Genomic DNA, 25,601 nt, shown 5'->3' on the forward strand with positions numbered 1-25,601 from the left:
AACTCCAACAGAATAACAGAGTATTACATCAGTTTGTTGTTTGTTTCTGTCAACTTTTCTAGTATTGTATCTCTTTGTTTTATTTTTTCGGCCTATGTAACAGACATAGTAAACCACATATACTGTACCTGATGCACTGTGTGTTCTTTGCTGTCATGTCTCTGCTTGGAACACTGCTTTACTGGCAATATAATATATAACATCTGATACTGAGAGAGTATTATCTAAAGCCTGTGTCAGAACCATGCAAGCAAACATGTTTACTTTGGAGGGAATTAAATCCACAACCCTCTATAAACTACGCAGACGAACTGTAATATATACTGTAGCAAGCTGGAAGGGAGAGGAGAAAATAGGAGTGCTTCAGTATCTGTAGCGGTTTTCTTTCTGAGATTAAAGTAAAGTAAAAACAAGGTTTACTCTCTGGAGGTTATCATGACAAATTTAGTGGTTCTAAGTTGAAAACAAATGGAATCTTAAATAGAAGCAAATGCAGATTGACAGCATTTCTATGATTCTTCTTGTCCTCCAGTAGAGACAACAAAATAGCTGTCCATATACTGTGTGTGTGTGTGTGTGTGTGTGTGTGTGTGTGTGTGTGTGTGTGTGTGTGTGTATACATATATATATATATATATATATTATATGTATATATTATATGTATGTATATATGTATGTATATATATATGTATATATATATATATGTATGTATATATATATATATATATATATGTATATATATATGTGTGTATATATATGTATGTATATATATATATATATATATATATATATATATATATATATATATATATATATATATATATATATATATATATATATATATATATATATATATATATATATGTATGTATATATGTGTGTATATATATATATATACATATGTATGTATATATGTGTGTATATATATATATATATATATATATATATATATATATACACACACATACACATACACACACACACACACACACACACACACACACACACACACACACACACACACACACACACACACACACACACACACACACACACACACACGCACACAATAATTTGTGCATGGAAAGGGTTAAAAAAATGCCTTTCTCAATCGCTAGAGAAACATGAGCTTTTATTTTGAAGTCAGTGAAACCCGGAACGTGAGGTAGTCTACATTGATTTGAGGAACATGAAAGTGTGAAAAGTTGTGGCTTTTTCTTACATAAAAGTTATTACTTTTGTTGTCAGTACGCGTTTATTAACAGGCGGGGACGTAACAGCTGAAAACGTCAAACATCCATTAGAAATGTCGGCAGAAGAAGTATTGAAATAAGATGAGTTTGGAAACTGGACGTCAACATGTCATCTTCACCTGGTTGATGTGGTGACTGGTGTGAGTTCGTGTGGTTTGTAGCCAGGCTAACAGCTAAGGATATTAATGTGTAACACGTTGTATATAAACGGTGAGACATCATGGCTGCTAGGGACATTATGAGTGAATATCTATACAATATACCGCCTGCTGTGCTGTATGAGTTCTGCCGGGTCATGGACAGCCTCTCCAACTCTGACTGGACCAGGTTTGGTAAGACAACTACTTAATATCAACGTTATTGTGTGTGTGTGTGTGTGTGTGTGTGTGTGTGTGTGTGTGTGTGTGTGTGTGTGCGTGTGCGTGTGTGTGTGCGTGCGTGCGTGCGTGCGTGTGTGTGTGTGTGTGTGTGTGTGTGTGTGTGCGTGCGTGCGTGAGAGAGATAGATAGCATCAGCTGAGTATCAGTCTCTTCTCTTGGCGATATGACATTTCTGGACGATATCCGATATAATAATTGCTGTTATGGCCAATAGCGATAACTGATATAAACCGATGTCGATATGATCTCATTCTGTGTTTAAAAAAAAGAATAATAATTTTGTCCATTCTGAAAAAGGCAAATAAACACTAAATTTGAAAAAGCAATGCCTCTTTATTCCAAAACTAGGGATGCACTGTTATTGAAATGTTGGCCCATATCCTTGGTTCATATGACACTGGTCTGACAGTCATGTTTCAGGGCTAGCCCAGTCATATCCCAACATAAACAGCTTGAATGTAGTATTTTGATTTAGTTCCAACTTGTTTGTTCCAACTTGTTGACCCTTTAGAAAGCTTTCATCATCACAAAGGCTTTTTCAGGCTTTTTTATTTTTCAACATAATTATTTTGAAGTAAAATATTGGCTAAAACCGATATATTATTTTGATATCGGTTCGATTCAATACCGATATTGCATTTTAAGGCCAACATCAACCGATGTGATGACCGATTAATTGTCCATCCCTAGTCTCTTTCTGTGTCACTACCTGCTTGTTTATTTGTTGTTAACCTGTTTGATTGATTCTGTGATTATGTACCAGACTAATACCTTCATAACAGACTCAGTCAGTCTTATTGAATAGCAATAAGAAGTGGTGTAAAGTAACTAAGTGGACTAATTTACTCAAGTACTGTAGGATAGTTCAATTTTGAGGCATTTTTACTTTACTTGTGTATTTCCATTTTTCAGTACTTTTACTTCTACTCCACTACATCTTAGAGGCAAATATTGTACTTTTTACTTTAGTTACTACTAGTTACTTTAGACTGTAGATTTTGATTATTATTACTAAACATGCATTACCCACTTCAGCCCTATATACAAGCTTACAATGCGTTGCGATGCGACGCATTGTGAGCTTGTAGATCTGCTATTTTCAAAAGATTTTGATACAATTTATACATTTACTTTTGTACTTTAAGTACATTTTGATACCAATACCGATACTAGTACCAATTCTTGATATTTAAGTACATTTTGAATACAGGACTTCTACTTGTAACAGAGTATATCTACATTGCAGTATTGATACTTTTACTTGAGTAAAACAATTTAGTACTTTTTCCACCACTAGTAAGTAAGTGAGTTGGTAAATGAGTCATTCAGTGGATTCCCATGTCAGCCAGGGTATTAGCCGTGAGACACATGAACCCAAATCTCTCAACAATGATGATGCATGCAAATTTGAAAAATGTTGCAAGGCATTGTTTGTATGTCAGGCAAAGCAGCTCCTCCCCTCTTCCTCCTTTCTCCTGCCCAGTTCCAGTTATCTCATGGCACTTTAATTATAGAACAGGCCAAGAAGACTATTTGCTCTCCAAGATTACTTTTAAAAGTCCAGAAGTGAGGAAAGATCAGTTAAAGGGATATTTCACTTTAAAAAAAACTTTGGGTCATTTTATCGTCTACTCAGACTTTTGCCAGTCCCCCAGCCCGTTTTTAAGTTGCTTGATTCAGTATTTAGATATTTGATATTCATTTTAACATGTTAAATTCATCAAAAACATCTGTCCTTGGTTCTGGTGACTCACCCTGCCCTCCTAATACGCGAGGGTGCCGTGTTTTTTTTATTACTTTTTTCATTTATTTTTCAATACAATAAAAAAATAAAATAAAATAAATGAAAAAAGTAATAAAAAAAACACGGCCCCCTCACGTATTAGGAGGGCAGGGTGAGTCACCAGAACCAATGACGGGTGTTTTCGATGAATCTAACATGTAAAAAATGGAGTTTGAAGTTATAATGGGTTTGTATAGGAAGGGGGCGTGTCTGATAAAATGAATATCAAATATCTAAATACTGAATCAAGCAACTTAAAAACGGTCTGGGTTGCTCACAAAAGCCTCAGTAGACGATAAAATGAGCCAAAGTTTTTTTGAAAGTGAAATATCCCTTTAAGTCATTTCATTAATAAGCGCTGGATCATTTCACTAGATATTTCTATGGACGTTTGTCTGTGCTTACCTCTTATCTCTTCATGCTGTTGAGGAAAGCTTGGTGTACAGGAATTTCACTGCCTTAAGTGTTGCTTTTGTACGTGCATAATGTTAATAAAGCACTCTCCAAAAAGGCACAGTCATTGAAAAAATATAACAGAGGCCTTCAGGGTGAAAAACACTGAATATAATCAAGATATTTGCATAATTATTTTAGCCCCAGTGTTCTGGCAGTGTTCTAAGAACATGGCTATGTTGGTTTATCATAGCTGTGTTAGTTTGTCAATCCATCCATCTCAAAATATAATAGACGTACTACCATGAAACTTGAATGAATCAGTCAGTCGTCAGTCAGTCAGTCAGTCAGTCGGTCAGTCAGTCAGTCAGTGAGTCACTGAACAGATATATGTAAGCAGCTGTTAAAAGTCATACATGTGTTACATTAATTTGAGTAGTTTTTTCTCTACTCCTCTTGTAGCTCCGTCATTACATGCTGCAGGGTCTCCGGCACAGCTGGACAGATCGGTGTTAAGGTGGCACAGGCCGCTTCACGTTTTGGCATATAACTCTTCAACCATAGGTCATACAATTAAACCACAACTTCCCATATAGGCCCGCCCATTTTGCATTTGATTCAAAACACAATTAAGATAATTGTGTTCCAGTTAAGCTGAACCAAAGTGCGACACACATTCTTTATTATTTATTCGGATTCCCATTAGCCTTCGCTGCCGTGGTCACTAGTCTTCCTGGGGTCCACATAAAACATCACACAACATAAAACAACATACAATATTCATTCAAACAACAACTGACACTTGTCAGTCTAAATCTAAGTTACACTATTCAAATGCCAATGATAATTAGATAATATAGGAACATAGGTTAAACATCATGTACAAAAACATATTGATCATTCCAATTGTGTGGTCTCTCTCATTAATATTTGTTTAAGAGATTTATTGTTTATTTACAGTTATTGTAGTTGAAGACAGAACATTTTGATGTAGAACGTAAAGAACGTAAAGATGCCTTGTCACATGGAGTAGGCCTACAATTAGAACAGCTAAACTAAGATATCCATTCTCTAGTTTAGGAAACAGTGCACCAATCTACAAGCACCAATCTACAAGCGTTGTGAGCTTGTAGATCAGCTATGTTCACTAGCTTGGGTCCCAGGGACACATCAAATTCCTCTTTTAGTCTCAGCTGAAAAGGTTTTGGAACTAATGCTCTAGTGAGTGGCAGAAATGATACAGTTCACCCATATGGCAGCAGCTGGGAGATGCAAATTAAATCACTGAGGAAGAAAATACAACTACTCAGCGTCTCACATAGACATACTGTAAACTTGCAGAACTTAGAAGAAATAGTTTTTTTTTTTTTTACAGGATGGAAAAGTTTTGGTTTCAAGCTTTCACAAAACACAAGAAGAGCTTCTAGCATCAACTCAGCATGTCTTCAGAAGCTAAAAATAATATACCACATATGCCACATCCTGTACTAATAGAACTAGGGTCAAATGTGGGTCAAGTACTTCACACAAATGTCTCATGTACAGAAATGAACATTTCATATCTACTAATCAAGCATTACTAACAAGTATTACTCTACCCAAGGTCACTTATTGTGGAATGTGGATGAAAGCACTTCTCCAAGTAAACATCTTGACATATCGACTTCAGAACATCAGTTAAAGATTCTGAACCATTTACCCTTTTCTTAGCTATTTTCAAGAATACCATCGTTGTTGGAATTACCTTTGGACTGCTGAACTGTCTGTTGAGGTACAGCCTTGATGATGTCTTTCTTAAAGACTGTCTGGTTGGATGGTACCTCTGATGCTACCTCTGTAATGATTGAGGAAAAAGCAGGGGTGTACTGTACTTGAATCTCAAAAGTACATTTCCAAATCTCATATAGGTTGAGGTTGGTATTGCCTTAACCACAGGTTGGAGCTTTCTGTTAGGGATGCAGTGAAGTGCTGCACAGTCAGAGACAATCCACTTTACTATTTTATTTCTAACTATTTCTGAGAAATTGTCTGTACAATCATTCACCCAAAAACTTGAAGGAGCTTGATGCTGCATCTTTCTCAAGTAGGTGTCCACTCTTGAAACAGATTGTTGGGATAAGGTGAGCTGCTTCATCCTATAGAACAGTTAAGGCTGTTTGGACAAAATGTACAAACTGTACAAGCACCTCACTGGTAAGTTGTTGATAGAGATTCAAGTGAGAGATGCATGCATGAAATACTAGCTGCAAAGTTGAGCAGAATTGCTTTTGTGAAAAACCTGATAATAATAGGGCATCCTGATTCCTGGCAAGCTTTTATAATTCATAAATGCGTAATCATCAAGTAGGATGGTCACAAATGAGGAAGAATAACTCTTCCACAAAGTAAATGTGTTGGATCGAAGCACATGGCCAAGCCCACTACCATTACTGTACAGTAAAGAGGAAGTTGGAGTACTTTGTCGTCAGTTAAAGATAGAGTTCTCTGGAAACAGAGCTACATGGATTTCTAGGAAAATTAACTGTAGTGAGAGTATGGAATTTAATTTGCATGAAATACATAAAAACACCATCAATATGAAGGGTTTTGAATGAGCTAATCCCATTTATAGTCCAGGTATTGAAATCTTTATCTATGATAGAGCAAGTAAATAATGATATTATTATTACTATTATGCAGGCTTGAATTGATGTCTGAACTGTACCCAAGTCTTTAAAGAATGCTTCATAATTGGACTGAAAGAATATCTGGTTATAGGTTCCAATAATAGGAGTTTTGTACATTGCAGAGCAAGAGAGCATGTAATGACTATGAGCCTTGACCACAAGACAATTCTCTAATGAGCAAGACACTTAACCCCTAACTACTCCCCAGGTGCCATATTAATGGCAGCCACTGCTCTATTAGATTAGGATGGGTAAATGCAGAGGACAATTCTATTATGTGCAAATGTGCTGTAGAAAATAACCCTAACAAAGGGTATTGCAAACAAAGGGAATTTGTTTTTTTTATTTTAATCAAATGTTTAAAAATAAATAAATACATTATACATAAACAGACATGGACAACACTATACTACTAACAATTATAAGCCCTCCCTCCCTCCCTCCCTCCCTCCCTCCCTCTCTCCCTCCTGCCTCCAGTCCCACCGAGACGAACAAATAAGAAAAAAGGAACAAACAATATAATAGAAAAAATAATGATATACACAGGGGACACCGGCACGAACATCAGACCACCAAAATAAGAAATGAAATCAAAACAAAAGGAATTAAAAAAAATACACAAAAAGGAATAGACAGTTAGGGGAATACAAAAAAATAACAACAACATTACATCACTGCTCTTCTACAAAATTAAGTTCTCAGGTGCTGCAACACTGGGCCTCTTATTCCAGATCATTTTACCAGTCTGGCTACCAGACAGTTTGAACCTCAAGTCTTTCCACCTGTAAAATGCCCTCCAGAGTCAGATTTCCACAGCCTCAGGAAGCATCTCTTGGCAATTGTCGTACCACAAACTACCACTGTGCGGGTGCTGGGGTCGAGTCTTTCAAGGGCAGTGGATTGTCCAAGCAAAGCAGTTTCTGAGTCAGGTGTATTGTGAAAAACACAGTAGAGTACCATTGGAAATACAAGACACCAAAAATGTTGTCCAGAAGAGGTGTGTAAAAGGAGTGTGATCCTTCTTTTACAACTTGACTTGCATACAATTTAATGTTTTATTAATCATATATATTTTTTTATTGTACTGACTTCTGACCTACAGCCTCTGCCGTGCTGTCAGACCAGACTCAACTCCGATTGGCTGAGAGGAGAGAGGAGCGGACTTCCTGGGTGATGAACCACTGGGGGAACAAGAATAGCATGGTTGGCGATCTGATTAACCTATTGGAATGTCAGGAGCTCCTCAGAGCCCGTGACATCATCCTCAGTTGTAAGTCAACATGACCCTTTCACCTCTTGTTTTTATTATTCTGATATATTTACACACTTCAAAATTTTTGATTTATATTGTTCTCACATTTCTCTTTCTCTCCCTCCAGGGAGTCAGTATGTGAAGCCCCCACCCCTCCCTTCCCCTCAGGTTGCTCAACTTGCTCCCTCTCGTCCAAATTCCCCCCGACCTTCTCCCACCCTGCCCACCAGGACCTTTAACCCCACTGGTAAGAAACATACACATCAAAGTAGAAACAAATCGAACACAACTCAGTCCAATGAAAACTAAGTAGTTTTTTGGGTGCACGGCTCAACAGAACATGCAATGCCTGTGCCTTATATATGTAATTAAAGTACCAGAAGGACTCGTGAGTACTGGCATTTTTTGTTTTACAAAGAAACATACACATCACATACATTTTTTTTACTAAATGAGCAACTAAATGAGGTTGACATTTTTCTAGTGTAGGAAAAGCAGGAGCCACCACCATGTCACAGTAGGTTGTTTTTGTAGGCTGACCAAATCAGCTGTGTATATTAAACTATTTCAATTTGACAGCGCCATCTAGTGACTACACACAAAATTACCATATACCCAACATACTGGCAGTGGGTCAACATGATCTTGGAATACAAATGCTGACACATGGCTTCCCCATACATAAATCATACATATACACGTGTGTATGTGTATACATGTACAACATAAAATACATGTGTACTATATCTTATACATGCCTGCTAATTATGCTATCCAGATATCCACATCTGCACATTTCTGACCCCATATACAAGCACTTTACACATAACATACATATACATAATAACAAATAATAATTAGACCTATTTGATCTCGTGGGGGAAATTATGTTTTCAGCTTCATCCAGCTGATTGCTGCCCAAGTGGTCAGACTTAAACACAGGGCAGTTAGGGGTTAAGTGTCTTGCTCAGGGACACCTCGATACATTGCCGGGGCCTGCTCCGGGAATCGACCTTCTATTTCCCAGGCGGCCTCTCTACCCAGGCACCACACACACACACACACACACACACACACACACACACACACACACACACACACACACACACACACACACACACACACACACACGTACACACTTCTTTGCCCTCATCGTGACCTGAAGATATTTTTCTAACTTACTCTGATATTGGTGGTAAAGAAAATCAGCTGCACAACCATGAGATTCATATTGCTATAATTTACTAGTAATAAACAGGATGCTATGATGATTGACAGGCTAAATTACTAAATTGAGCTTGCTCCTAGCTGCAAGGTAGTTGGTAGACAGCCTATGGCTATATCAACCACATTTAATAGTGTAGAATTAATTATTAATTACAATGAATTTACAAAAGAGATTTGTCAACGTAACTACATGTTATAAACTGGAAAAGAAATGTAAAAAAGATATCACCAGTTTGAACAGGCATGGCATCCCTGTGTGCACATGCATAGTACAGTACACTAAGTTACACTGTGCTGCTCATTTTTCGACCCTATCCACCTACCATACATTTCAAATAATCGTGTGTGTGTGTGTGTGTGTGTGTGTGTGTGTGTGTGTGTGTGTGTGTGTGTGTGTGTGTGTGTGTGTGTGTGTGTGTGTGTGTGTGTGTGTGTGTGTGTGTGTGTGTGTGTGTGTGTGTGTGTGTGTGTGTGTGTGTGTGTGTGTGTGTGTGTGTGCTTGTGTGTGACTTCAGTAGAAGTAAGCAGAACCCCACTTCCCAGGCCTGGCCCCCCTCCCTCCAGCTTACAGTCAGGAATACAACAACACACACAGGTACTGTAACACACTCACACAACTGAGGAATCAATAAAAACAATATACCGATCAGCATGTTATACCGTATCTTGTTTGTGTATTATGGTAGATGTTAATTGTCTTAAATGTGTATTATGGTAGCTGTATATTGTTAGTCGTTTATCAGTATTGTGTGTATTTTGTTAGCCTCCCAGTTGTTATTACACATCAACCTCCTTCAGTTTGCTTCTTAACCCATTGAAATCGGGAATGCATCTGTGTTATTTTAGATTTTTTTCACCCAAAACATGACTTATTTTCTATCTATTACACACCCCGTGAAGCCTTTTTTGTTTTTGTTGCATTCCTAATTGTAATTCATTGACAGATGGTTCTTTGAATGCAATTTCAGAGTCAAAGTCAAATCTATTTAATCTAATCTATCTATAATACCCCCACCCCCACCAGCCTCCATCAGCCTGCATGTCGGTGCTGGGTGGAGGAGCAATGTGTTGGAGCTATGAGGAGCTGGTGGAGGGGACAGACAGGTTCTCTGAGGTGAGACAGATTGGGGAGGGAGGGTTTGGGAACGTGTACAAAGCTACCATGAGGAACACAACATATGCTGTCAAAAGACTAAAAAAGGTACTGTCTGCCCGTCTGTCTGCCTGACTGTATCTCAAATGTTTTATAATAAAGGTGTGTTTTATTTGTTGTTTAATATTTTAAATGTAATAAGTAGTATGAATTTAGTCGGGCCAATATCCTGAAGTCCTGAAATTTAGACTAATATGTGCCTGTCATCCATTATAGTATAAGATAAATTGTATGTAATTAATCAGTTTAATGTGTATTTTTGTTTAAAGGATTGTGATTTAGACTGGAGTCTTGTAAAGGAAAGTTTCAGTACAGAGATGGACAAACTATCACAGTAAGAATATATCTACCATATCCATACATCTATCCATCCATCCATCCTCCATCATGCATCATGGATTTACTGTTACTCTCACCTCACTGTGTGTGTGTGTGTGTGTGTGTGCGCGTGTGTGTGTGTGTGTGTGTGTGTGTGTGTGTGTGTGTGTGTGTGTGTGTGTGTGTGTGTGTGTGTGTGTGTGTGTGTGTGTGTGTGTGTGTGTGTGTGTGTGTGTGTGTGCTTGCGTGTGTGTGTGTGTGTGTGTGCATGTATAGGTACAGACATCCTAACATAGTAGAGTTGTTAGGATACAGTATAGGAGGAGGTAATTACTGCCTGCTGTACAACTACATGGAGCTGGGCTCCCTGGAAGACCAGCTTCACAAGGTAACAGCTTAATTTCCATACAAGATTATTATTAAAGTATTTTGATTATTAAATAGTTTAATAATAGATTATTCAAGTATTTTATATAACATTATTGACGGACAACTATCTACTGGTATAAAACTGCCAATCCTAAATTATCTGGATTTGCACCAACCTCTGCACACTTCATGACCATAGGCTCAGCTCTGTGTATTTCATGTAACTTTTGCACATGCCACTTACATTTACTATTTTATTTATTTACATTCCACTTAGTTCAGCAAATAAATAGTGAATGGGCCATAACATTGGGTTTGTATTAGTTTATTTTTGAGTATGTGTGTGTTCCAGGCTGCTGGGAGCCTCTCCTGGACACAGCGTGTCAGTGTGCTTGAAGGAGCCTCCAGAGCTCTACAGTTCCTCCACTGTTCTCCAATACCTCTGATACATGGAGATGTGAAGAGGTACCACGATTACGAGTACTAGATAGTACATCGTAAGATCCTCAGTGCTAATTTAACAATGAGAGTGGACAAATGTAACCAACTAGACCATGGTATGGGTTCCATTTGTACACTCTGGGAGTGTACAAATGGAGAGAGGGGGAGTACTACTACTATTACCTCTATCGTTATTACTATTGTTACTGCTAATGTTAGACCCACTAATATTACTACTACTAATTCAATTATTTCCATCTGTCCCTGTTTGTTATTCTCTCCCTCTTCTCTTTTTTTTGGGGGGGGTCCAGTTCTAACATTTTATTGGACCAGTATCTGGTTCCTAAACTGGGAGACTTTGGTCTGGCTCGGTTCTCTAAGCCTCCAGACATTAATTCAGCTGGTAAGAGCGCCTCGGTGGTACTAACCTCCAAAGTCCGCGGGACGCTGCCTTACCTTCCAGATGAGTACCTGTTCAAGGGGGAACTGGGAACGGCAGTGGACGTCTACAGCTTTGGAGTGGTGAGACACTGAATGAATGGCCTTCTGGGAAACATGCTTTGTCAGAATTACGGGGCCAGAGCTCAGCTCTGGACCTGTTTTATTATTCGCTTTATTCTGTCACTTCTGCCACTTTTCGCAGTTCTGGCTGAACCGTGCTGTCGCTTTTTACGAAACTCGGCCATATGGTAGATGGTCATGAAAAACTATCAAGAAATAATTCTCACAATCTTTCGTCCAAAGGTGGCGCTATAGCACTCAATTGAAAATGGCAACTTTGAACAGGTACAACTCATGCCCTGTTTGACCTACAGCCATGAAACTTGGATACACATATGCATCTCTTCACGCTGAACAACTTTCACCCTCTGACTTTTGACCTCTGACCTTTAGATCTCCCACCATTTTGAATTATATGAAAAACAGTCATTGGCTCCTAACTTCTGCATTTTTTCACTTAGAAACATTTTTTTTTCGTGCAAAGTACTCAAAAATCCCAGGAGGAGATAGATTTTAACTGTTGCAGTTTTATGAAAAGTATTCATCTGCCCCTAACACACACATGCAGACTCACATTTATTTGAAACTTTTCAGAAAGGTTGAGGGTCATTCCAATTATCACTGAAACCAATCTTACTCCAATTGGCCAAAGGGGGGCGCTATAGCAATTTTTTGAAAATGCAAACTTTAAACAGGCATAAGTCATGCCTTGTTTGGCCGAAAGTCGTGAAACTTGCTTACACTTGTGCCTTGACTCATGAGGAACACATGTATCACTTTGACCAGTAAGCTCCGCCCTTAGATTGTCCGCAATTTTGAGCAGTTTGAAAAACACTTGTTTTTGGCACTTCTGGCTTAACCGTGCATACGCTTTTTACGAAACTCTGCCATATGGTAGAGGGTCATGAAAAACTATCAAGAAATAATTCTCACAATCCTTCGTCAAAAGGTGGCGCTATAGCACTCAATTGAAAGTGTCAACTTTGAACAGGTACAACTCATGCCCTGTTTGACCTACAGCCATGAAACTTCGATACTCACATGCGTCTCATCATGCCCGACAACTTTCGTGGTCTGACTTTTGACCTCTGACCTTTAGATCGCCCACCATTTTGAATTATATGAAAAACAGTCATTGGCTCCTTCATTAGCTATAGCACTATAGGTAGCGTTGCAGCCTGTCAGTCCGAAGGTTGAGAGTTCGAGTCCTATTAAGGGCAATAGGATGAGATGTCGAATCAATCCATTCTGTTTTCATCTCTCTCTCTCTTCAATCTATTCCGTTTCCATGTCTCTCTCTCTTCAATCTATTCCGTTTCCATGTCTCTCTCTCTCTCTTCAATCTATTCCGTTTCCATATCTCTCTCTCTCTCCTCAATCTATTCCGTTTCCATGGCTCTCTTGCTCTCTCTCTCTCTCTTCAATCTATTCCGTTTCCATGTCTCTCTCTCTCTCTCTTCGATCTATTCCGCTTCCATGTCTCTCTCTCTCTCTCTCTCTCTCTCTCTCTCTCTCTCTCTCTCTCTCTCTCTCTCTCTCTCTCTCTCTCTCTCTCTCTCTCTCTCTCTCTCTTCAATCTATTCCGTTTCCATGTCTTTCTCTCTCTCTCTCTCCAATCTATTGGGTTTCCATATCTCTCTCTCTCTCTCTCTCTCTCTCTCTCTCTCTCTCTCTCTCTCTCTCTCTCTCTCTCTCTCTCTCTCCATTCTTAGACTTACGCGTCTCCTCGGAACAGAAACCAGTGAAAATAGCCGATCTACAATCTCACAACCTTTCAGATAGCAACATTTTGTGAGCTTGTAGATCGGCTATTTTCCATGGTTTCTGTTCCGAGGAGACATACAATTTCTCTATTGGTAGATGGTTAGGGAACCAGTGATCTAGAGTAGTTAGCGAAACAAAGGCCTGGTCCGTCATGGACGGAAAGACTTATATTTATCAACAGACACTACCAGGACTATCATATCTCTAGCTCAATGAGAAGAAAGGCAGCCTATGAGTCCGGAGGTCACCGGTTCGATCCCTGTCCCCGACGATGTGTTGAGGCGATCATGATGATCTCTCTCTCTCTCTCTCCAGTTTCCATGTCTGTCTCTCTCTCTCTCTAGTTTCCATGTCTCTCTCTCTCTCTCTCTCTCCATCTCCAGTTTCCTTGTCTCTCTCTCTCTCTCTTCAATCTATTCAGTCTCCATGTCTCTCTCGCTCTCTCTCTTTCACTGGCCCCGTGTTATCGCTGCTTGCAGCTATATTTGTATTTGTTTTCTATGCAACAACATACGACTGTTTCTATACTGCAACATACAGTATGACTTTTTTTTTTTTTAGTGCTGTGTGTGTGTGTGTGTGTGTGTGTGTGTGTGTGTGTGTGTGTGTGTGTGTGTGTGTGTGTGTGTGTGTGCATTGCATACAGTGTCTGGCCATGCCTTCATTTGAAACCCTCTTCAAAAAATGTTTGGATCTTGTATGCTACTGTATTTTGTAGATCCAAATAAAAGTATTCAAATGTGTGTGTGTGTGTGTGTGTGTGTGTGTGTGTGTGCGTGTGCGTGTGTGTGTGTTTGCGTGTGTGTTTGCGTGTGTGTTTGCTATTTTATATTGGCATCTCTCATGACACTTTGACTATAATTGTTATTGTTCTTTTAGGTGTTGTTAGAGGTCCTTACAGGCCGCAGAGCTCTGGAAATGGATGCACACTCGAAACCTGTGTATCTGGTGAGATAGTCTCATGCGCGCACACACAAAATAATTATCTGTCAAGAAACTTTATATGAATAATGATCTGATAGGAAACTAGAGATATGTGTATAATTATTATCTGATAAGAAACTTTTATACCTGTAAAAGTGATGGAAGGTGCAGTTCAGTTGCATTGATATACACTGAGGTTCCATCTCCAATCCATTCAGAGAGACCTGGTTCTGGAGGCCCAGGACAGTACCAGTGGGACCAGTGGATCCAGTAGACTTAGTGGCTCTCAGAGTCGCTGGGTCTCTGCTGGTCTGTATATCTGTCAGCGCCACTTGGATACAAATATCCACATACAGTCTGATGTGGGACCGACTCAGAGGTCTGCAGGTAAGGGTTGGACTTTATCTTGTCTAAAAGGATGTTATACACACTTTCAATAAGATTTGTCAGAATAAGTCATAGTGTTATTCTGACATTTTTTTATTTGATTTCGATTTTGATTTCCCCTACAATTCTAAAAGTAATATTCATAAGGGAATCCTGAAATTTGTCTCCCTTCGGAACTCCTAGTCCTGCATAGTTGCCTAGTTAGATTATTTTTATAACAGAAATAGCAACAGGATTCAGAAACTGCAGGCCTAAATATCTGACATGCTCTCTAACTAGGGTTGTATAATGTGTACTGTACCTGTCCATCTAGCCTTTATAGTGTGCTGTCTGAATGGATGTTAAAGTCTGTCTGTGTAACATCCATAGTAGTATAAGTCTTTTTGGTGACACCTTTATTGGTGGTCCTAGCTTCGAGGTTATTTTGGAATGCAACAACGTTTTCAGAAACGGTCTGTATTGACTTTAAATTTAGAGCAGCCATAGATAACTATGTAGAGAGACTGGTAATCAATCAGATGGTCACTGGTTCTCCTCCCAGCCCTGGTCTATGTGTCGAAAATGTCCATGAGCAAGACACTTAACCCCTAACTGCTCCCCCCTGAGCACTCATGATAACCACCTGAGCAGCAGACATCAGCTGGGTGAAGCTGAAACAGAATTTCTCCTTTCCAAAATGCATAAATATATTCCCAATGCCTGCGTTCGTTTTGGCATGAGTGTCGGGGGCAGACATTCGTTACTAAAGATTGTTTTTAGGGAACACAAAAAACACCTTATGTGGAATGGTTATTGTGAACAATATATAAGTGAATGATTATATCAAAAATAACTATGTTGCACAATATGACTTTATGTAATGTATGTCCATGTACTTATGCCAGTAGCTATGTGTTTATAGTTTAACTTTGGGTTTTGTGATCCTCATACTTGCTTCCGGTTTGTCTTGTAAAAAGCTGATGGGTCAGTAGAAGTGGGTGGTCCTGTTGGCTGTGTGGATCTGTGTGTTCTGGCCGTTAACTGTCTGCACAAAATGAGAAAGAAGAGACCCGAAATGAAAAAGGTATACAAAACAACATGACTCATACAAAACACATCTCTACAAAACACCATACAACTGTACTGATCCCAACACAACTCAACAAAACACAGTACATCCCATCAGATCTGAAATTCTAAGAACCCTTGACCTTTCATGGTTCCTCAGAACTGTAGATGGGTAGGAGGAGCTTCAACAAGGTATGTATGCTATTCCGAAGCTAAAACCACAAAAACATGCCCCTGTCCCGGATGCAGAATTTAACAGCTTACTTCACCCAAAACCATTGAGCGAAGGACACAGACACAAAAGGGTGTCAATTGTAATGCGGGCGCCCGGACCAAATATAAGATAGGATACTAGCACATGCATATTATACAGTCCTGAGTTAGAAATTAATTCCACTAAATTCCACTAAATTCCTACAAACACTCACTCAACTCGTCACTCCAACCACAATTTTACGGTGCATTTTTTGTGGTTATTGTTAAAATGACTGATTTTGCAGCAGCTTTTTGCTGAAGTTGCTTTTTTGTGTGTGCTTCTTTTTAACAATGCACATTTGGGAAATAAGAAGCCATTTGTGCTTAAAAACGCCTTCTAAATCCTAACCTAAGTTTTCGGAAAATCTTCAATTTTTTATTCAAAGAATTAATACATAAATCCTGTTGGTATATACATAGGAACATCTAAAATGACACAGATGCTTTCCCGGTTTTAAAGGTATAACAACGTATAGGCTTTCCCGGTCTTAATGGGTTAACAGGAGAATGGGGAAAGAATCTAAATAAGAAAATATTCCACTATTCCTCTCTAGGCAAACACACATACTGTACACATGCTTCTCTTCTACCGATTTGACCATCATTTTATGTGGAAATGCTGTGTGGACTGCTTGAATTTCCTTCGTTTCTTGCGATTGTAAGAATCATGATTAAGACCGCAAAACACAGCCTTTATTCAATAGGATAGCTCCACATGTCTTTGTCAACTGCAGCTCGCTCCGAGCGGACCAAAGCATACAATAGTTCTCTGCTGTCTACTTGTGAGAACAGCTTCAAGGAGAAAATTGCAGCGCTCTGCAATTCCCAGCCCCCTGGTATGGTATGTGACACTCGTGCAGATGTCAGACAGTGGCAGGGAGTATGAACAATTTGGGTCTCACACTATGGGGATGTGGAACGTGCCCACGACAGAGCACTTCATGAACCAGGCTTTAAGCCACATTATCAGAGTCTACAGAAAGATCCCGCCAATCTATGGAACTTAAACGTTTGTGAAGTTTTCTGAGCTTTCCTCTAATGTCCTCCTCTTGTGGCCTTTTTTTAAGTAATTTAATTATGTTTTCCTTTTCAATCTCTCCATCATAACAGCAAGAGAAACCCGGCCCCATCCCTTGTTTTAAATGACAAGTAGTTCAGCCGATCAAGTCTGACCAGCAAGAAAAGAAAATACAAAAAAAAAGTTCACATATTTTGCATTTTGTTTCATAGTATAGCCACATTTGACCATATCACCAACATCACAATATTAAAAATAAACTCATTAAGTTCAGCAAAGCTACAGTATGTGGTATGCCGCACGTGAGATCTTTGCTGGCAGGCTGTCCTGGTAGACACACAATAGAGATCACACAATACGACAAACAGTGGACACACAGTACACAGTGTGTTCGACTTCTTTTCAAGTATACAGCTTCAGTGTGTGTGTGTGTGTGTGTGTGTGTGTGTGTGTGTGTGTGTGTGTGTGTGTGTGTGTATTCAGGTGTTTGAGAAGATCCAGGATGTCTCCGGCCTTCTGCAGAAAACCTTCCCCCGCCCGCCTCCTCCTGTCTCCATGGAGATGGGGTTATGTCCACTAGAAGACGCAGTCCGCTGTCTCAGTCTGTCCTCTTCTCCCTCCCGCACACCTCCCCCTCCACACTACTCAGCTTCTCATCCCTCTCTCTCTTCCTCTGTCTCTTCGTCTCTCTCCTCTCCTTCGTCTCTCTCCTCCTCTCTCTCCTCTCATTCCTCTCATTCCTCTCTCCGTTCTGCTTCATTTGTCGGTCCATGTGAGTCAGATGAGAGTCAGGGTTACTCCCAATACAGTGCTCTACCGAAGTACCCTGGACATGCCGCTCTAACTGGGAAACATAGCCCTCCAAATCTCTACACTAGCGACCAGTACAGGTCATCCTTGGAGTCTCCCAGACACCAGTTCCCCTCTGTCAGTTGCTCAACTGGAAACAGGTTTAACCCTTCCACCCAACCAGTTGAGTCCCAGTACAGCCCACCCCTGCTCACTACTGAGCACCAGTACAATCAGTATACCGGTCCAGTGAAGCAGAGTATGACAAGTAGCACCCAAAGATCCCAGTCCCCCAGGAATCTACCTTCTACTGGTGGTGCACTACCAGGTACAGACACGGGGGGGGCTTCTATAGGGGCCACAGCAGGCACCAGCCAAGGGAATTACCTAGGAGCTTGCAGTACTCAAAGGAACAACCAAGAGCTCTATCTAGGGACCTACCAACGGAACGACCAAGCTTCCTGCAGTACTAAAGGGAACCATGAAGGCTGTAGTACTTTCAAAGGGAACTACCAAGGACCCTCTCCTGCCTCCACTGTTGGCTCACTCTCTGCCCCCTACCAAGGGCCCTGTAGGACGCAGGGGCCCTATCCAGGAGACTATGGTATCCGAGAAGCCCCTTCTCCTGTAGGTTCCCTACGGTCTGTGTCTCCTGCTAACTCAGGTAGCTAGCTAACACCACACAACTTTCTCTGGACTTTCCTACTGCTCCTCCATTAAGTTACACTCTTAAATAATGTCTGTAAGTCATATAGAAACTTAACATGAATGTACTTAATGTTATTAAAACTAACTACTACCAACTTCTAGTGCAAATTATTTTGAATTCTACTAGTACTACTAATACAACTATTATTATTACTATTACTCATTGAAAATTCATCAGTTAAAGGTAGGGTAAGTGATTTTCTTTGGTTAAAATAAGTGTTAAATAGTACTCATTGCTATAGAGTGTTTGTTCAGTAAAAGGAGTCTCCTTGTCTCTCCAGCTCTTTATAAAACAGAAAATGCATTTTCGTTTCAGTTTCAGTTTAATTTCCAATTTTATCCAATCAGGATAGAGAACTCAGTCAGGATACAGATTAAACAAGTGAAATTGGAAGTGATGACTCTAAGAAATGAGCAGGCAAAATTGGAACTGGAACACTATAAAAATGAAGCTTAAAAATGGGTACTTTCTCCTGATTGTCTGAGATTTTGACAACTACCGGAAAATGTATTTTCTATTTTTTTAAAGAGCTGGAAAGACGGGGAGACTCCTGTTAATGAACAAACACTCTATAGCAATGATTACTATCAGAATATAGTGCTTTATCCTTTTAACAAAATACTTTTTGTTTTAACCAAAAAATATCACTTACCCTACCTTTAATTTAACTCAGTGGGAACATTTACTAACAAAGAATGTCCTGTGTACTACTACTGTTATTACCCTATGAGCTACTGTTATTATTAGTGGGGTCTCTGCAATAATAACTAATGTTATCTTTGCTCTTTATTATTCTTATCATTTTTTATTTTTTATTATTTGTTTTCAGAATTAATGTTATTATCCAGTGTAAAGAAGGGAGTGAAATTAATTAATTCCAAGGTCCATCATTTTGTAGTTTTCAGAAAAGGGAAGAAGGATAGAGATACTCGGAAGAAGGATAGAGATACTTAAGGGCCCCTACACACTGAGGACAGAGCAAAGAGAAAAAGCACAGTTTTTTTTTTTAAAGATGAGAAATGCTTATTCATAATGTCCATGTGTACTAAACTCCTATTAAATCTACATGCTGACAGTTTTTTTGTTTTAATATAATTGAAAATAGATCATACAAACTTGATACATTACCTTTATCTGCAATTTAGCAGGTAAAGGGTCAAAGCAGTTTCCTGGGGGAAACCTTGACTACCATTATAATTATAACTATTACTACTACTACTACTAATACTGCTACTAGTATTTCATGTGACTAATACGCTATATGTGTTGTGTTGTGTTGTGTTGTGTTGTGTTGTGTTGTGTTGTGTTGTGTTGTGTTGTGTTGTGTTGTGTTGTGTTGTGTTGTGTTGTGTTGTGTTGTGTTGTGTTGTGTTGTGTTAGGTGGACAGAGCAGCAGAGAGGAAAGCAGAGCACCAGAGGAGAGTGATGAACTGGATTACCATGTTGACTAACTGGTTTGCTGTTTTAGCAGGTTTATGTGTGCAGAATGAAATGTGAGACTGACAGGCAGGCAGAAAGATGCAAATACATACTTATAGTCGATGGTGGGCCAATAACAGTGGCGATCCTATACGCTGGAGGTTTAGATGTGCGTGTGAGGTATTGCAAAAAGCATGACAAAATGCCCTCAGGGTTAACAGTTGGACCCACCAACAGACACACATATGAGTTGCATAACGCAATTTAATTTATAGCCTGAGTAATAAGGAAGTTGGCACTTCAACAGACAGGCGCATTTACAGGGTTTCGTAAAATAATAAATGGCCATGAAACTGAGGAAAATTCAGCATCCCAATTACCAATAACTTTATTTTTTCATGTAACTGATGATTACAGACCCCCCTTTTTGACTAATTGTACAGTATCACTGATGCAGGCTATGACAACATTATGCAATATCATTGTCTTCATGTCAGGCAAAAATAGCCATGCTTTTGCTTATACAGAGTAAAGTTAACCTACAGTAGAAATACCGCAACGCAGTTTTGTGCTCCTACCAACCAGTTGCCATTTACATCAGACTAATATAGTATATGTAGTGAATTGTGGCACCTGGCTATAGAGAATGAAAATAAGACAGTAATTTATGCATTTGTGCATTGTGTGCAGTGTGTCTGAATTGTTTAAGAGGATCGCTGCTAATGTGTGCCAAATAGGACCCCCACTTTTGTCAGTCGACCACTGTTGTACAGTATGTATTTGGCAGTAGAATGTGAGATAGACATGGCAAGCAGAAAGACAAGTTAAGAACAGCATGGCTGTTTATATCATTCTACTGTAATATCATCTAACAACCTGATGTAAAGACACACATTACGGCTAATCGCGCCACAGCAAAACATTTCCTGTTTGAATTCCGTATTGCAAATATAATCCACTTCACAGTATCCATTTTTCAGGTTCATGTTTATTTGTTTTAACACATTTTAACATTTCAACATCAATAACCATGAAATAATTCACAAATCAAAATAGTGCATAGTGCAGTTTTGTGTCTTTGTGTTGCCACAATGTGTTGTCTTATTTTTGGCCGTATATCATATTATTATTCTTAAGCTACATCTAACTACACAAAATACACTGTGTTTATTAATTTGAACTACAGTTAATGTATTACCTGTCTGTCACATATTTGTTATGATTTACTGGGAGTATTAAAATGTAGTTGTTTTATGCTCTTCTTGTTTGAAGCAACTACAGTACTGTACCTCAAAATGAGCCATATGGTATTAGTATTACTTCCACAGATGTGTTGAACCATATGGATCCATTAAAGAATTTGATGGTGATTATTTTGGAGACTCCTGGCCTGGCTTTCTGGTAGAGTCGGGATCTCATCACTTGGAGGGACAGAGAGTTGCACTGTGATTGGATGGGGTCATCCCTATGTTCCCCGGGTTCTATGTTCCCCCACTAAGGTTAGGGTTCTGTGTGTGTATGTACTCTTAAATGTATGTTGTAAAACTACAGTTTTATTAAACTAGACTGCACTAAACTGTTTGCTATTTTTGATACTCATTGCCTGAAAATATTTGCTGATGAGACATATCCCTACTGAATGACAAATAAAGTCTGCACACAGTGTGCTGACTTTATATGCCCTTTAAATGGATGTGCAATATCATTTTCTTTTACCTCCCTACATGTGCTGGCTGTCAATATTGTTTTTTTTCTCCTCCTATTGTCAAGTGGGAACTGGGAAGTTTCCCAATTGGAACGTTCTACTTCCCACAGCAGAGCATTCAAGTGGTTGAGATCATAACAAAATTGACACCTGAAAGAAACTTGCAAATTGTTTTGGCTGTTTTCACTACAGCTAAAGCTGTGGAATAGATACCTATTTTGCATAAACAGAAATTGAAATCACGGTATTGCATCTTGGCAGAAGTCAGAGCCCTGAGGCAGACCAGAGTTTCCATCCAGGAATTACAAGTTGGAGGGCTGTTCATCTGAATTTCTCTACTCAGATATCGGAGATTTACCAGTTCCCACTTGGTATGAACTAAGACGGGGCCTCCCTCCCCCAGCTGCTCCCAGATCAGTTGAAACACAGGCACATTCATTTCTCGATGCACACCATAGATATATTAGAACTTAATATGTATTTTTTTATACCAGTCATGCAGACTTCTCTACAAAATTGGACTAACCCATGAAATGTGGTTTGTCATAAAAGTGAGAAATTGCACATGATAGAGGTATTTATGGGATTCAATTCATTTTCTGAGGTGTGCTCGCTACTGGGACTTAAGTCGGGGGGTTGACGTCCCAGGTGCATCCATGTGATGTTTTTCTTTAAGAATGAGTTTCACTGTTATCTCTATACCTCCAGACTACAGTACTGTACATATACAGTGAAGGAATTCTAAATAATGTCTAACTATGAAAATGTTCAAATGGAGCCTAATGCATATCAAATTAGGGGACCTTGAAATTAAAAAGGTTGAATCACTGCATTACCGTTACATAATCTAAATATTCCATTACTGTATTACCCATGGGCAATATTGTTTTCCCCAGTGTGGGTGGGGAAAACTCCTGTAAATGAGTACTCAGAAGTACTGGTGTGTGAGAGAAATTGGCAAATGGAAAAAATATAGTTGTGTTAAATGACAAAACATTGACAAACATTATGTGAACCTTTTTTTACTATCAGTAGCACAACTGTTATTGAATAGAAAGCAATACATATGTGCCATTATGCAGATTTACAACATTCTGACAAAAACTGTCTGATTTCTTTTAACATTCTGACAAAAACTGAAATGTGGCCACAGTTGCCTGGCACTAATTGCAACTATTTTATTCACTTTCTTATTTCTTAATGTACATTCTTCAAAAGAAGGGTTATTATTCAGTCATAGCAGCATCATGTGTTGAGTTACGAGAACCAGCATCCATGATAACCAACTAGCCAATCACAGCGCGACTCCTACGGATGTAGCGTCTACAACTCTATGATAATAAAAGTTTCTAAAATGATGGCGCCTTCCTGAGCGGCATGAGATGATGTACATTTATTATTACAATCATAGCTTTTACTCCCCAGCCTTGATCTCTAGACGTATAATGTAATTTACAGCTTTTGAACAGTATGCGTTTGACGATTACGTATGGTGTAAATGTTAACGACGAAGCACAATTCACTATTATTATGACAGCTCACGGTTCCGACAACCCAATAAAGGGGCAATCAGTCATCCCTGCCCCATATTTTCTCGTCTTGGGTTTTTTCTTGCCAAGCTTGCTAGTCTACATGCTATTCCCAGACTGTAAAATATAGATGCTAACACAGCACAACATTTTACTATATATATATATATATATTTTAAGCAATGGCTGCTGGAGTAGTTTTGTATAATTTTTTTTAATAGAGGTTGTGTTGAGTAAGTGTGGTTGTTTTAAATGCTCATTGTCTTCTACATAAATAAAACTTTGGCAATTATTCCTGTGTACAACTCAGTGTCTTGAGTTAGTAACCTGACAGTAGCTAACGTCGTTAGCCCATTAGCTGCTAACAGCAACAGCAGCTGGTTTCCCTAAACCTGATTCTTCCATGGTTCCATGATTTAAAACGGACCTACAGAGGCCTGGTATTGTGACAAATAGCTCCACACACACTATTAGTGACTTTATCTCACATCAGCCTGAATCAAATGGTTTAAAACCATGACAGTTGTTGTGAGGTTAGCATAGCCGCCTATTAATGCAGTGCTGCCATTTTCCTCCAGTTGCTCTAGTAGTGTGTTCAATTCAGGCTGCTAACAGCAAGATGGCGGCTCCCATAGCATCATTAAGAAGTGCTGCTGTTGACATTTAGATGCAAGTTAAAAACACAAAAATAGTCTTTTCCCAGTAATGCATGGAATCGCCGTGCATTGATGAATAGTTGGATCTCCGTTCACTTGGCCTGTTGGGACTATTCACATCATTTCTGTAGAGTGGCTTTTTTTGCTAAATGGCGGCTCCCGTAGATTTCTGATAGCTAGATTAGCTAGCTAGCTTGCTAACTGCTAATGCTAAACGCAAGTGGAACTTGCATACCTCACAGTATGCAGTGAGTATTGTTAAGTTAGGGAAACCAGAACATTCTTTATCTATTGGCACACTGAAGAGGATATTAATAATAGGATCATAGTGTGTGTTTTTTTTTTGTGTGTATTCTTTAGAGTGTTGCTCACTGCGACTGTAACTGTCGCATGCTAGCTGGTTTGTTTCAACTAGCTGGTTAGCTTCACGGAGGGACAACTAGCCCGGTTCTGGTTGAGCTAACATTAACCACCCGGCTGGCTGCTGCGGGGCTACTTTGACACAAACATAGAGACTTTATCTGGAACTATATAGGACTGTCTCCCTCCCCAAGAGGAGCGACCATGTCTACAGAAGCCAGCGGTCCGGTGGTCATCCAGCCCTGCTGGAAGCGGGTGGTGGGATGGACCGGTCCGGTGCCCCGTCCCAGACACGGACACCGCGCCGTGGCCATCAAGGAGCTTATGGTAGTGTTTGGAGGAGGCAATGAAGGAATAGTGGACGAGCTGCACGTCTACAATACGGGTCAGTTTCAGATGATATGCTTACTGTTGTTGTTGTACGCTATGCTAACATAGTTGGCGTGGACATGGTGACACATTAGCCTCCTATAGGAGGCTAATGTATCATCACTTCCACGCTAACTACCGGCATTAGCCGACTGTAATAACAAACCAAGAGGAACTTTTTGTCAGTGTCAACAAATCCTAAAAAAGTTGCCATCATTATCTGACATATACGGACATATAACTGACATGGCCATGTGCTTAATTATAATGGACAAGATAAAGGTGATTGGTAAAAAACAACTCTTAGCTTGTGTTAGCGACTGTGTACCAGTAAGTATGCTAACAATGCTAACAGTGTGTGTAGTGAACATGCTAACAACAGAACAGTGGAGCAACACAAAGAGAAATGGCGCGTTTTACAGAAAACATTGATGACGTCACATCCCTATTCAAAACAAATAACTTGTTAATAACACAAAAAAAGTGTTGTTAGACACCAGGTTGATTCATAATAAACAGCAGACTGCATAATACATTTTTAATTATAAATAACAGCTTGATTTATAAAGAATGAATTGTATAATAAACTGCACACATTTGCTGTTTTTCAAGATTGTTGATTGAACTATTACTGTACCAGACATATTACTATTATACACCTAGACTAGGCCCTATGATTTCTATTGTTTTATTTGTGTGACGTTGTATAGTGTGTGAGAAAGACATTTCTGTCCTCAGTGAACTGATGAAGTAACCTGGTCAGTATATTGATCACATAGGGATTATCATGGTTTGTCTATTGATAACGTGGTTTTAGTACAAGCAGCAGTACAGCCATCAGAAACAGTCTACCGTCCGGCAGACAACTTTTGGAATAGTTCAGGATGACAACAGTCAGAATACAGGTTGACATTATGTTGGAATATAGACATAA

General features: G+C 39.3%; 2 protein-coding genes across 6 annotated transcripts in view; both read left to right on the top strand.

Annotated features, from left to right (window-relative positions):
- The first annotated feature begins 1,166 nt into the window (after nt 1-1,166).
- Nucleotides 1,167-21,553, top strand: irak1 (interleukin-1 receptor-associated kinase 1). Of its 2 annotated transcripts, none has more exons than XM_080444852.1 (14): nt 1,167-1,585; nt 7,578-7,745; nt 7,855-7,974; nt 9,470-9,549; nt 9,979-10,155; nt 10,377-10,441; nt 10,702-10,813; nt 11,147-11,259; nt 11,547-11,757; nt 14,380-14,448; nt 14,643-14,811; nt 15,768-15,874; nt 17,615-18,584; nt 20,010-21,553. In XM_080444852.1, exons 1-14 carry the CDS (start codon nt 1,474-1,476, stop codon nt 20,078-20,080), a joined length of 2,544 nt encoding a protein of 847 aa, XP_080300978.1. In that variant the 5' UTR covers nt 1,167-1,473; the 3' UTR covers nt 20,081-21,553. The 2 variants fall into 2 exon arrangements, with proteins under 2 accessions (XP_080300978.1, XP_080300979.1); XM_080444853.1 differs by having other exon boundaries at nt 9,473-9,549.
- A 2,024-nt stretch (nt 21,554-23,577) lies between these two features.
- hcfc1b (host cell factor C1b) overlaps nt 23,578-25,601 on the top strand; it is a 30,234-nt gene continuing 28,210 nt past the window's right edge. For 2 of the 4 annotated variants that reach the window (XM_080444411.1, XM_080444414.1), the window contains exon 1: nt 23,579-24,683. In XM_080444411.1, the coding sequence (XP_080300537.1) occupies nt 24,503-24,683 (181 nt within the window). In that variant the 5' untranslated portion in view covers nt 23,579-24,502. Of the gene's footprint in view, nt 24,684-25,601 lie in introns of all 4 variants that reach the window. The other 2 variants (XM_080444413.1, XM_080444412.1) reach the window with 2 other exon arrangements.

This window comes from Gymnoscopelus braueri, assembly GCF_963280865.1.
Source record: "Gymnoscopelus braueri genome assembly, chromosome: 12".
Taxonomy (NCBI): Eukaryota; Metazoa; Chordata; class Actinopteri; order Myctophiformes; family Myctophidae; genus Gymnoscopelus; species Gymnoscopelus braueri.

Coding starts and splice junctions, on each gene's coding strand:
- irak1 (XM_080444852.1), top strand. CDS start 1,474: ATGGCTGCTAGGGACATTATGAGTGAATATCTATACAATATACCGCCT. Junction 10,442..10,701: donor GAGATGGACAAACTATCACA/GTAAGAATATAT, acceptor GTGCATGTATAG/GTACAGACATCCTAACATAG. Junction 11,758..14,379: donor ACGTCTACAGCTTTGGAGTG/GTGAGACACTGA, acceptor TTGTTCTTTTAG/GTGTTGTTAGAGGTCCTTAC.